Source organism: Tenrec ecaudatus, chromosome 16 (assembly GCF_050624435.1).
Source record: "Tenrec ecaudatus isolate mTenEca1 chromosome 16, mTenEca1.hap1, whole genome shotgun sequence".
NCBI classification, from domain to species: Eukaryota; Metazoa; Chordata; class Mammalia; order Afrosoricida; family Tenrecidae; genus Tenrec; species Tenrec ecaudatus.
In genome coordinates this window covers 1167151-1179258 of record NC_134545.1, presented here as the reverse complement: position 1 = coordinate 1179258, position 12108 = coordinate 1167151, and the positions used below count along the sequence as shown (strand labels likewise).

General features: G+C 46.2%; 1 protein-coding gene across 1 annotated transcript; it reads left to right on the top strand.

The window, feature by feature from the left end:
- The first annotated feature begins 1208 nt into the window (after positions 1-1208).
- RAN (RAN, member RAS oncogene family) lies at positions 1209-5109 on the top strand. The gene is made up of 7 exons (XM_075534233.1): positions 1209-1647; positions 2141-2186; positions 2723-2807; positions 2892-3017; positions 4235-4422; positions 4597-4767; positions 4865-5109. The coding sequence occupies exons 2-7, from the start codon at positions 2151-2153 to the stop codon at positions 4907-4909; spliced, it is 651 nt and encodes a 216-aa protein (XP_075390348.1). The 5' UTR covers positions 1209-1647; positions 2141-2150; the 3' UTR covers positions 4910-5109.
- Positions 5110-12108: the final 6999 nt, after the last annotated feature.

Below are 12108 nucleotides of genomic sequence, written 5' to 3'. Positions count from 1 at the left end.
CATGAAGGAAAAAACTTCCAAGTTTTCTGGTCAGACAGAGGCTGGTGGATGGACCCCTGAGAACTACGGCCCTTAGTAGCCCGTTAGGCCTGGAACTGAACTAAATCAAGGCTCAATTTTCAGCCTCGCAGAATGAGATGAAACCAAAGGCTACCGAGGTGTGACTCCTTAGAATAGTCAATCCTTGGAGATCAAAGGGCAGCCTTTTCCTCAGGACAAAGTCCAGAGGAAATGAAATGGTAAGAAATGGAAATGGGAGACACAGGAAGCAGAGAAGTAATGCTACTTGGTGGGGTTTGCAATCAATGACATGAAACAAATGTGTATGGATTGTTGAATGGAAAAAAAATTAATTAATTCACAGGAAAAAAAATTAAAGATTACAGGAAAGCTTAGACGCCTCACAGAACAGTTCTATTCCATTCTATAGGTGACCAGGGGGCCAGAAGCAACTTGGCAATGGGTTTGAATATTTTGGGTATTTTAGATTAAGAAGCCCCAGTAGCAGAGTTGGTTAAGCACTGGGCTGCTACCCACAGGTTAGTGGTTGTAAGCCACCATCCCAGGTGGGAGACAGATAAAGCTGTCTGCCTCTTTATGACTTATAGACCTGGAAACGCTACGGGGTATTTTTATTGTGTGTCGGATTGCTGTGAGCTGGTTTGGTTTGTTTGACTAACCTAAAGCTGGCAGTTCAAATCCACCAACTGCCCCGGAGAGATGTGTCTCCAGAACCCTATACACTGTATAGTGAGTGTACAGGGTCGCTATGAGTTGGAATCAATGGGATAGCAGTGGGTTTGGCTTGGTAATTTACTTTTATTAAGGCGCCCTGGTGGGGCAAGTGTGCTGAGTGTTGGCATCCCTGCCTCCCAGTGGCCCTGAAAGGGAATGGCTTAGTGATCTGCTCCCATAAAGGCCACTGTCAGGAAACCCGATGGGGTAGTTCATTTACCTGGGGTCTCTAGGCATCAGAATCGCCTGCTTCCGTAAAGATTATAGCCAACGGAGCCCCATGGCGCCGAGTATACTGTCACATGGGGGTCTCCGTGAGTGGGAATGGGCGGGAGGCACGGGGTTTAGGTTACGGGCAGTTGGGGTTGGATCCATTCAGCCTACAAGGCCTGGGCACGCTGTGGGGAGCACGTGGTGGCAGGAAAGTCCGGAAGAACAGCGGGCGGAAGCGGGATCCTCGTGCAACACGGGACCCATCTGCAAACCTGGGACGCGTGGGTCGTATCTAGTACCTCGGCCCCGAGGACTTGGGGTTCCACGTGTGACCGGCCGCGCCCCGCCCAGACCCACAAGCCGCTTCCGAGTCACAGCGGCGGGAGAAACAGACGCCAAGAGCGCGACAACGCTTGCGCTCCAGAGCCCGCCGGGAACGGGGCCCGGAGGAGCCGCGGGAGCGCGCCCAAACGTCCTGCGCCCAACACGCCAGCCCCGCCCTCCGCGCCGCGCCGCTGGGACCGCCGCTCGCGCAGCCTGCTTGCGTGCGCGCTCCCGCCCAGGCCGCGTGGGAGCGCAACGCGTCGTTGCCCCGCCCAGCGCGCGCGCCGGCGTCGGCTGCGTCTCCGGGCATTTGAATTGCGCTTCCGCCATCTTTCCATCCCTCAGTCAGACGCGGCCCGGAGACGCTTCTGGAAGGTAGGTGCGGCCGGCGGGCAGGAGAACGGCGCGGGCCGGCCGAGGCCGGCAGGCTTCCGGGGAGAGTCAGGGCGGCCCTGGGACTGTGAGCAGAGGGCTGCGGGGCTGGCAGGGGCGACTCTTAGGGGCCAGTTAGCGCCGGGCCGGCGGCGGGCGGCCGCCCTCTTGGCGCGCTTTCCTCCTCGCCACCCGCGGCCCGGTCGTCGCGGCCGCTTCGAGCCGCGGGCGGCGACGGGACTTAGCTGTGGCCTCCCGAGGAGCGGCCCCGGGCGGCCCGGTGGCCCAGGGTTCGCTGCCGTGCGGTGGGGCCCAGCAGGCCCGGCGGGCGCGCTCGAGCGGCAGGGAGGCCGCCATGGCGCCCGGTCCCCACAGGCCGGCGGCGGGAGGGCGCGGCGGGATGAATGGGCCTCCGCCTTTGTGGCCGCGGCGCACGTGGGACTCAAGGCGGCACGCCATGTGGGCCCTGAGTCAGGTGGCCGCCCTTTTTTTGCAGATCCATCACGATGGCCGCCCAAGGAGAACCCCAAGTCCAGTTCAAAGTACGTGGTCGCCTGTGGGGTCGCTGCCGCCCGTGGAGCGGGCCGGGGGAGGCGGGGAAGCTGCTTTAGTCGACAGGAGTGCCCTGCTTTAGCGAGATCCCAGAGGCTTGCCGAGCGTCCGCTTTGTGTGCCCGTCCGGCCCGAGTTCCCTTCGTCCCTTCGTCCCTTCGTCCCCGCCACCCCCCCCCCCCGGGAGCCAGGCGGGTGCTGACCCTGTTTTACAGGCGGGAAACCCAATCCCACTGACCGCCTTGGGGTTACATAATCTTTCGATTAAAAGACACTGGCTGTCTGCAAGGAGATGACCCCCCCCCCTTTGGGTCTAATGGGAAGTAAATTTTAGCAAAGTTGTCGTAATTTGTACGCCATCTGCTTACGTCACGGAGATGTGGCGCGGAATCACGTCACAATTAATGAAGGTGTTCCCTCTAGTGCTCAGTTAAGGGTGTACAGAAACTCAGTAACTCCCATGGTTCTGGGGGACCGTAAAATGTTGTGAGTTGGTTTCTTTTAAAAGAAAATGTGTGTCCCGACAGCTCGTACTGGTGGGTGATGGTGGTACTGGAAAAACGACATTTGTGAAACGTCACCTGACTGGTGAATTTGAGAAGAAGTATGTAGGTATGTGAAGAGAGGAGTGGGGTGGGGGTGGGAGTTTTTTATGAATCGGTTAATTCATGTGCTAATCCGAACTTGGTGTTTCAGCTACCTTAGGTGTTGAGGTCCATCCCCTTGTGTTCCATACTAACAGAGGACCTATCAAATTCAACGTGTGGGATACAGCTGGTCAAGAAAAATTTGGAGGACTGAGAGATGGCTATTATATTCAAGGTAGGCATCCCAATTATGGCTTGAATCGTTTTGGAGATTACCCAGTCTGTGTAATCCAGTGACTATATGTTTGGTTCTGAGTGTACTGGGAGCTACATAACTCTTCAGTTAAAAAAAGATACTGCCCACAGGAAATTAACTCATTTGGGTGGAGGGGAGAGGAATATAAAAAGTCCTGTTCCATTTAATTGTAAACTTTGTCGTGCTAAGCATTATTTTTTGGTGGGGAGAAACCCACGTGTGACAAGGAGGGAGGCTTGAAATTTAAAAACAGCAACAAGCCACGGACTGTTTAACTTTTGTTTGGGGACTTAGGTACAGACAAGTATACATTTTGGTGGTTGGTTTTGTTCAGTCCCATTGAAACTATTTTGAGCAGATACTGGACCAGAAGAGCTAGGTTCTGTATTTTACAACTATTGTCTGAAGACTTGCTATTTCTTTCTTGTGCTGATTTTTACATATCTCTTTCCCAAATGCTTTAAGAATTGAAAATAAATGCCCATTGTAGTAGTGCCTTAGAAAACATGAATGAAGAAAATATTTTTCTTGATGGCAAAATTGCTGGGAATCCTTCCATGAATTTTGCTTGGCTGCTGAAGCATATACAAATAAACGCTTAAGGTTGTTTTTGTTTTTTTTCTACCATTCTACATTTTACTCAGGTTTGTTGTCTTTTGGATGGTAGCATAGCCTATCCTTAGTCCCACTACCATTGAATTGATTCTGACTCATAGTATCCCTACATGGTACATGGTTTCTGTGTCTATCTTTGTAGTATCTGACCTTTATTTCCAGCTGCCCACCGCTTACCTGACAGGTCATATATATACAGGCGTTTTTGAAAGAGACTTAATATTCCCTAATATTTGGAATCATTTAGGGAGTTTCTTTGTTCTTTTCAAAGAATTTGCATGCTGCACCCTCAGAATATGATGGGGCCTTGATCTCTTTCAGTTACTTTTTTGGGATGAGGCTATATTAATGAGGTGTCTGGGGAAGCAAAGAAGAGATTTATTGATAGCTGGTCTTGCAGAATATCTTTTAAAATCTTTTAAATTCATTATAGTGATTGGGATTTTTATAATCAAAAGAACATGAAATAGAGAGCTGTAGGTGTGACCCTTGTCTGGTCTGAGGCAACACTATTTCTAGTCTGAGTTCTTACATTTTCTGCTTAGATGTATACTGATTATTGTGTATACATTTACTTTTAGCCCAGTGTGCCATTATAATGTTCGACGTAACCTCAAGGGTTACTTACAAGAATGTGCCTAACTGGCATAGGGATCTGGTTCGAGTATGTGAAAACATACCCATCGTGCTGTGTGGCAACAAAGTGGATATTAAGGACAGGAAAGTTAAGGCAAAATCCATTGTCTTCCACCGAAAGAAGAACCTTCAGGTAAGTTATTTACAATTTACAGAATTACTAATTCTTAAGTAAAATTGGTATATGACACAGATATGTAAGTCTATGTATGGGTTGGAATGGTGTTTTGTTTTGTTTTTTAAGCCAAATGTGTTAGAATCATTGCTTTAGTAACTTCTTTATTTAAAACTTCTTTTTTTTTAACAGTACTATGACATTTCTGCCAAAAGCAACTACAACTTTGAAAAGCCCTTCCTTTGGCTTGCTAGAAAACTCATTGGCGATCCTAACTTGGAGTTTGTTGCCATGCCTGCTCTGGCCCCACCAGAGGTTGTTATGGACCCAGCTTTGGCAGCCCAGTATGAGCATGATTTAGAGGTAACCATGTTAATTTCCGTTGATGCTCTCCGATTTATAGTATTTCCTCATGGTTTTAATCTGACCAATTACAACTTTTTCATTCTGTTTTCTCTAGGTTGCGCAGACAACCGCTCTCCCGGATGAAGATGATGACCTGTGAGAGAACGAAGCTGGAGCCCAGCGTCAGAAGTCTAGTTTTATAGGCAACTGTCCTGTGACGTCAGTGGTGCAGCGTGTTTGCCACTCTTATTACATAGCTAAGCAGAATGTGCTCATCTTTGGGATGCTGAAGGAGATGAATGGGCTTCGGAGTGAGTGTGGCAGTTAAAAACCTTTTCTTTTTTTTTTTTTTTTTTTGAACCCACATATCTAGCTGTTTGGGAACGCATTTTTCTTTCTTGAAATTCAACTACAAGACTGCTACAGTCACATCACAATATTCAGTGGTGATGTTTTGTTTGTTAACTGTCATTCCCATTCCTTTTCGTTAGAATAAAGTTGTATTTCAAATATCTAATTAAGAAGACTCGTCCCTTGTTCATAAAATTTTAAAAGCACTGGGGCGGGAGTTTGTGTTCCTCTACTAATGAATTTTTCTTCCATTAGAAACCTGTTAATTCATATGCTTATTTTGTACATTTGGGAAATCATAAACTGGCTGCCTGTGGCAAAATGTTTTATATAACATGAAGTGTAATATAAACTAATGTCCATTTAGTTTTTGTTTTGACAAAAAAGTAATTGCATGTTGAAAGTTTTGTTGGGTGTTGATAAATGTGATTTGGTAAAGATGGTACATAGTTTAGATCTGTCGATAAGGCATTTAAAGAATTCTTCCATGACCAAAAGGTAGTCTGTTTTCATGTGGAGCTCAAAGTTTGACAGAATCAAGACCAACAATAGGAACTAGAAATCTGTTCTGTGGATGCATGTTTTGTACATACTTACATTTAATATTAATTGAAGGTGAGAATTTGATATTCTAGAGGAGCAGTTTCATTTTTTATTTTTAAGTTCTTAAAAGCTTAAAAAGATTTTTGAGGATTCAAGCGGGGACACTAGCTTTGGATGGCCCCTCTGTGTTTGGTAATGCAAGTAAAGGATACAAAGACAAAATGGAACCGTATAGATTAAAATGGTCTTCCCATTAATGTTAAATCTAGAATGCAGAACTTAGCTCACTTTAAACCTGTGTCTTGGCAGGATAATCCAAATTCTGTTTGTTTTGCTAGCCTCCATCCTCATTTGTTAAAGCACAGGTATCTAAGAGGTAAACTCTTAAGTGGCAGAAGATATATATTCAAGGCCATATTCTGAAACCTGTGGAAAAGCACATTGTGAAACTGTGTTCGCACATTCACATTTTATGTGTCACCTTCTTGTATAGCATTTAGATTATGACCCCCCTGTAGCAGGCTGCTTCCTTGTACCTGTTTGGTATAAGAGCTTTATGTTCCAAAAATGCTGCTTCTACTTCACAGGTTTTCTGAATCACATCTGAAGTGTCTGAGTACTGTAGGAAATGAGTAATTTGTAAAGATAACTTTTTGAGGTGTGTATTTCGTACTTAGTTCATATAAACTGTAGAAGTTCCTATAGACTTGGGGAAAACCTTTAATTAAGCCTTACACATTACCACTCAGACTATAATAGCATTTTCTAGAGCTAAAAAAGGTCATTGGTTAAGATTAGAAAGATTTCCTTTTTTTTTCCCTTTTGAGATTATATCAACAGTATTATGTGGTTGGAGTATAAGGGTTAATGATGTTTATTTTCATGAATTATATAAATTTGAACGTGAAATCTCATGAAGGAGCAGAAACTTCCTAAATTAAACTTTGACAGGACTGATAGCCCTAGACTGACATGTACACCTGAAGTCACTTGATTTCTTGTATAAAACTATCATGTTGATAATGATCCAGGGCCATAATGGGGTGCCAGGGTCTCTTACTAACCACCATGACTTATGTCCCCTGGGGGAACCCAGAAAACCACCAAATGTGTCCCCCAAATGTGTCCCCCTGCGTCTAACCAAGACTCAAGATGCTCCTAACTGCCTTGAACCTTGCTGTTAAGGGCAAAGAGGTGCATCCCAAAAGTGGATCTGGCTGCATCCTGTCTTTCCTCACAAGTTCTTAAGTGCGCAGGCCTCTGCTGCCTCCCAGACCTGGGGTCTGAACCTGGGCATCCTCTCACTGCATCTGGACACTTCGCAGAAGGCTCCTTCTCTTTGCACTAATAAGCCCCACACTTAATGGTTTGTATCCTCTGTGTCTCTGGTTTTCACTTGAGTCACATTGCCCTACTGTGATGTTACTGGGTTGTCGTCCTCAAGAATCCCTAGTCAAGACGGCAGTCTACCACTTAAGTCGTCATGAGGATAATACATGTCTGAATAACTCGTCTCCAGTGTTTACTAGACTTCCAGTGGGAGCCTTGAGGCACAGGGAAATGGTTTAAAGGTTTTGGGCGTGGCGGAGGTTGGCTTCATCACGCAAGAAGGTGGGCAATTAGAGTTTCAACTGATGCTTAGCAGTAATTGAGAGCATGGCCCGTGACTAGGGTCTTCGGTTGTACACGGAACACCCAGCACCACTACCGTTGTTACTCCAGGAAATGGTTTTTAGCTCTATCAGTGTGCTGTACAGGCACCTATTTTGTTTTGCTTTTTATTAAAAGTTTACATTGGGATGCCACTGGAAGAATCAACAGAATTTAGTAGGTGGTTGGACAGCATTCTAGGAGCTCTGGTGGCACAGTGAGCTGTTGGGTTGCCACCTGGAAGGTTGGTGGTTCTGATCTGTTCTGCAGGAAAGTGACCCTGCTTGCTCCTTGAAAGTCACAGCCTTCAAGACCCTCTGGGCAGTTACACTGCACTTACAAGGTTCCTGTGAGTTGGGATCCATCAGCAGCAGTGGGTGATTTGGGCCTTCCCTCCTTCCCCCCCCCCCAAGCAATGAACTAAGGATTGGGGAAAGGATGCTCAGAACAGCAATGATTTATCCTTGCCTACTAATGTCTCCCAGAAAGGAATGATGACTTCATGGGTGACACCTCTAAAGGTCTTCATGTCAGGTGAACACTCGCTCGGAATGCCCTGAACTTAATTTTCCGCAAGAACCTGGTTCTCAGATGAGGTGGGTAGCACTCAATAAGAGCGTGCTATAGCATTCTAGACAAGATCCGACCCTTGTTGTATACTGAAAGCTGCCCTGGAGTAAGCAATAACCAGAGTGGGTGAAGGGAGACTGGTCTGTATAAGATGAAAAAGAAAGATAATCAAGAGTTCATTAAAGGAGGGAGGGAGGGAAAGAAAATGAGTTGATAGATACTATGGGCTCAAAATTTTGAAAATGATGTGTGCATTATGGTAAGAGCCCTCAAAATGATATTTTAAAGGGAAAAAAATGATAAATTCATTGATTTTAAGTAGTCATGTTAGTTGAGAGGACAAATGAGTTTTCCCAAATGCTCAGGATTGCCATGTTCTTTAAGCCTACAGATGCAATTAAAATTCACATATTTGTGTGTTCACTTCGGCAGGTAAGCCCTAAGGAAATCTGAACAGATGGAAAACCAAGATCATTAAAGACCAAACTAATTGTGTGTGTGTGCATGCGTGCGCGCGTGTGTGCTGTTGCCATGGTCAACTTTTATCCTCAGCACTTGCTATGTTGAATTAAATACGTTTTGTCAACAGGCTTCCTTGGTGCGATTTAGACTGCAAATTTGTGTCAAGGAGGGACAGAGTGAGGGGTGCCTCAGATTTTATGGCCTAATTTGGAGCTTGGAAAGTACAGATGATCTCAGGACTGGATTCACAGAGCAACAACCTGGTGGGAAGCAGATTGGACCAAGAAAACTAAAGAAAATTGAAAGATTTTTAAAGAAAAAATGATTAAGCCCCACCAGAACAGACTGATAAAGCAATAAATACAGGGAGTCTTGTTACTTGTGTTTTCTTTCTTTCCTTGAGTCCCTGCAGTGATGGGAGCCATCAGTGGCATAAAACGGTGTTTTGCCATACCATGGGACTCATCCTTAGCAGTCTTGTTTACGACTCCGTGAGCACACTGCCCCTAGTCTCAGGTTTGCAGCACCAATGTTCCTACCCTGGCAAGAATGGCTGCGTATTCTGATAGGACAAAACATGACCTCTGAACCAGCCCAGGGCTGGTGCAACCAAATGAGTTTTACTGCGGCCAGCACCCTTGCTGAGAGTGACCATGACTTTACTGTCATGTCACTTCCAACTCAGCAGCCACATGCACAACCAAGGTCAAAACCCTGCCTGGTCTCACACCCATTGTTGCAGCGACTGCCAGTCCATCCCTTTTTACTAATCCTCTACCAAGCATGATGTCCTCCAGGGACTAGTTCCTCCTGATGACACGCCCAGTGACAGTCTATCGTTGCTTCTAAGGAATCATCTGGTGGCTCTTCCTCCCAGACACTTGTTCTGACAGGCACTTGTTCTGGTTATTCTGTATTCTTTGCGAACACTAATTCAAAAGACATCAGCTCTTCAGCCTTGGTCACATTTTGCATGCAGATGTAATGAAAAAGACCACAGGTTGGGTTAGACACACTTTAGTCCTCAAAGTGACAGCTTTGGAATACTTCAAAGTAGATGTTTGCAATAGATTTTCCCTATGCAGTAAATACTTGATTTCTTGAATGCTGTCTTCAGGTGCATTGATTGCAGGCCCAAGTGGAAAAGAATACTTGACAATGCCAATCTTTTGTTTGTCTTGATGTTTCTTACTGGGCTAGTTGTGAGGTTTTTTGGTTTCTTTGTTGAGGTCAGTAAATCCACACCAAAGGCTGTAGTCTTGGATTTTCATCAGTAAGTGATACATCTCTTTAGTAAGCAAAGTTGTATCTTATGCATATCACAGGTTATTAAAGAGATTCCCTCTAATCTAGATCACGTTCCGTTCTTCATATAGTCAGGCTTCTTGTATTATCTGCTCAGATTAAGTAAACATAGTATAAGAATATAACAAAGATGAATCCCTAGTGACATGGTGTTAACCTGTTGGGCTGCTCACAAGGTCACCTGTTCAAAACCACCAGCCACTCCAGGGAAAAAGATGAGGCTTTCTACTCCTGTAAATATCAACAGCCTCGAAAACCCAGAGAGGCAGTTATACTCTGTACTATAGGGTCACTGCGAGTCAGGATGGACTTAATGGCAGTGACTGGATTTTTTTGTAAGGATGCATACGTCCTGATTTTAAGCCATGCAGTAGAATCTCTTGAATTGGTCTATATGTACAAGTTCTTCATGAACACAATGTGTTCTGAAATTCCTATTCTCAATGTTATCCGTAATGTGCTGTGATCCACAGAGTCAAATGCCTGTGCATAATAAAATACAGGTAAACATCTTCCTGATACTCTGTTTTCAACTGAGTGCCACCTGGCATTAACAACGATATCCCTTGTCCCACAACCTCGAACGCAGCAGTTCTCAACCTGTGGGTCGTGACCCCGTGGGGTGGGGGCTGTCAAATTCATCGCCCAATTCATAGCGGTAGCAAAATTGCAGTGATAGTGATAAAGTAAAGTAGAAACCAAAACAATGTTATGGTTGGGGTGGTCACCACAGCATGAGGAACTATGAAAGGGTCGTGGCATTAGGCAGGTTGAGAACCGCTGCTCGAATGAAACTGGTTTTGTTAGGTTTCTGGAGTGGGGTAAACCTCAGTTCTTGCTACATGGCACTGAAAGAATTCATGCTGCAGAGCCCGTTGGTAACCCAAGTGAGTTTTTATGAAAGAAAGGAAACGTTTCAGGTTTTACAGTCTCAAACGGTTATAGGCTGCGCAGAAGCTGTGCTGGGGTTCTCAGTTGGACAAGAAACTCCACCTGGAAAAGAGCACCCGCAAGGGCAGAACAGGGGATCCCTGAAGGCCAAGAGGCTAGGAGACCAAGAAGGGGTGGGGGTGGGGCAAGAAGGCCAAAGGCACCTGAGGGCCCAAAGGTACTTACAGGTCTTGCACAAGAGAGAGACGGGCACCCTGTGCCTGCAGCGTACACCTGGGCAAAAGTAGAGAGGATTGGCCTGAGGGAGCTCGGGCTCAGGGCCCAGGCAGCACCTGTGTGCCTCCGCCCTCCAACCTACAGCACGACCACAGCAAAAATGAGGAATTGGCTTTCCCCACAGCTGGCTTTTAACACCTCTGGCTGGGGAGGTGTGGTTGAAAGTATTGGTGGACCCCATTGACTGAGTTTAGGCACATCTGGGTGATGTCATGAGCCTGGGCTTAGTCTGTGCGCCCAAGTGTGCCTCCCACCTGGGCTCAGAGGGCTTGTGTGTGAGCATGCTCAGTTTGGGTGTACCATTAGTGTCTGATTTCTTCGCACCACCCCATGTGGGCCTTTGCAGGCACTGGGGAGACAATTCCACTTGTTCCTAAACCTAGTTACCTTTCCATTTGAATTCCTGGCAGTTCCCATGGGAAACAGAACCGGAGAATATATGCAGACAAATTCTCTGTGCTCGGATGTTGAAGAGTCTGGGAGGCTGGGCTCCCGTGGCGGGAGACCTTCACGTCTTTAGGTTGGAGATGCGTTTCCAGTCACATCCTCCTAAGTAAATGTTGTTCCCACTGTGTCCCCCCCAGGATAATGATAAATTTAAGGTGCTACTTGCAAGCACATGGTTGCTACTGTGTATGCTGTAAGGTCAACTGCTGGAAGGCTACTTGCCAGACGATTGTCTGCCACCAGAGCAATCAGACCCTGTTGTCTGTCCCACCTAAGTAGGGCCCACTCCCTTCTGATAAGGATCATGGATTGTCCCCCTGAAGAAGAGCTCAAGGACACCTAAGATCAAGCCAGCTCAGGGAGCACCAAAGTTAGGCTGTCATCTTGACTCTAGAACTTGCCCGTCTTATTACATATGTGCTTCCTTTTCCATGTACGCCCCTAGTGCCTCCCCTTCCTATTGCGTGTACACCCTAGCTCTTCCCCCTCCTGTTACCTGTATGCCTCTTTCCTGTTCCATATGTGCTTACCGGGGCTTGCATGCCCGAGATTACATAAGCTCACGAGAGAATACATTCTCTCTCGGCTCAGACCTAGTTCCTGATGCCATGGCAGAGGGGAGCACCCCAAAACTTTTGTCTGTCTCTTAATTTCTTCCCTTCAATTACACAACAGCCCCTTAGGACCCATCCAGATGTGAGGCTAGATCTCACAGTTCCCCATTTATGTACTCCTGCAACCATTTTTGAATCATCTTTGGCAAAATTTGACTGACATGTGATATTAATGAGACAGCTTAATAATTTCCACACGATTGAATCACTTTCTTTGGAATGGTCATGAATGGGGAGCTCTTCCTATTGA

Coding starts and splice junctions, on each gene's coding strand:
- RAN (XM_075534233.1), top strand. CDS start 2,151: ATGGCCGCCCAAGGAGAACCCCAAGTCCAGTTCAAA. Junction 2,187..2,722: donor AACCCCAAGTCCAGTTCAAA/GTACGTGGTCGC, acceptor GTGTCCCGACAG/CTCGTACTGGTGGGTGATGG. Junction 4,768..4,864: donor AGTATGAGCATGATTTAGAG/GTAACCATGTTA, acceptor TGTTTTCTCTAG/GTTGCGCAGACAACCGCTCT.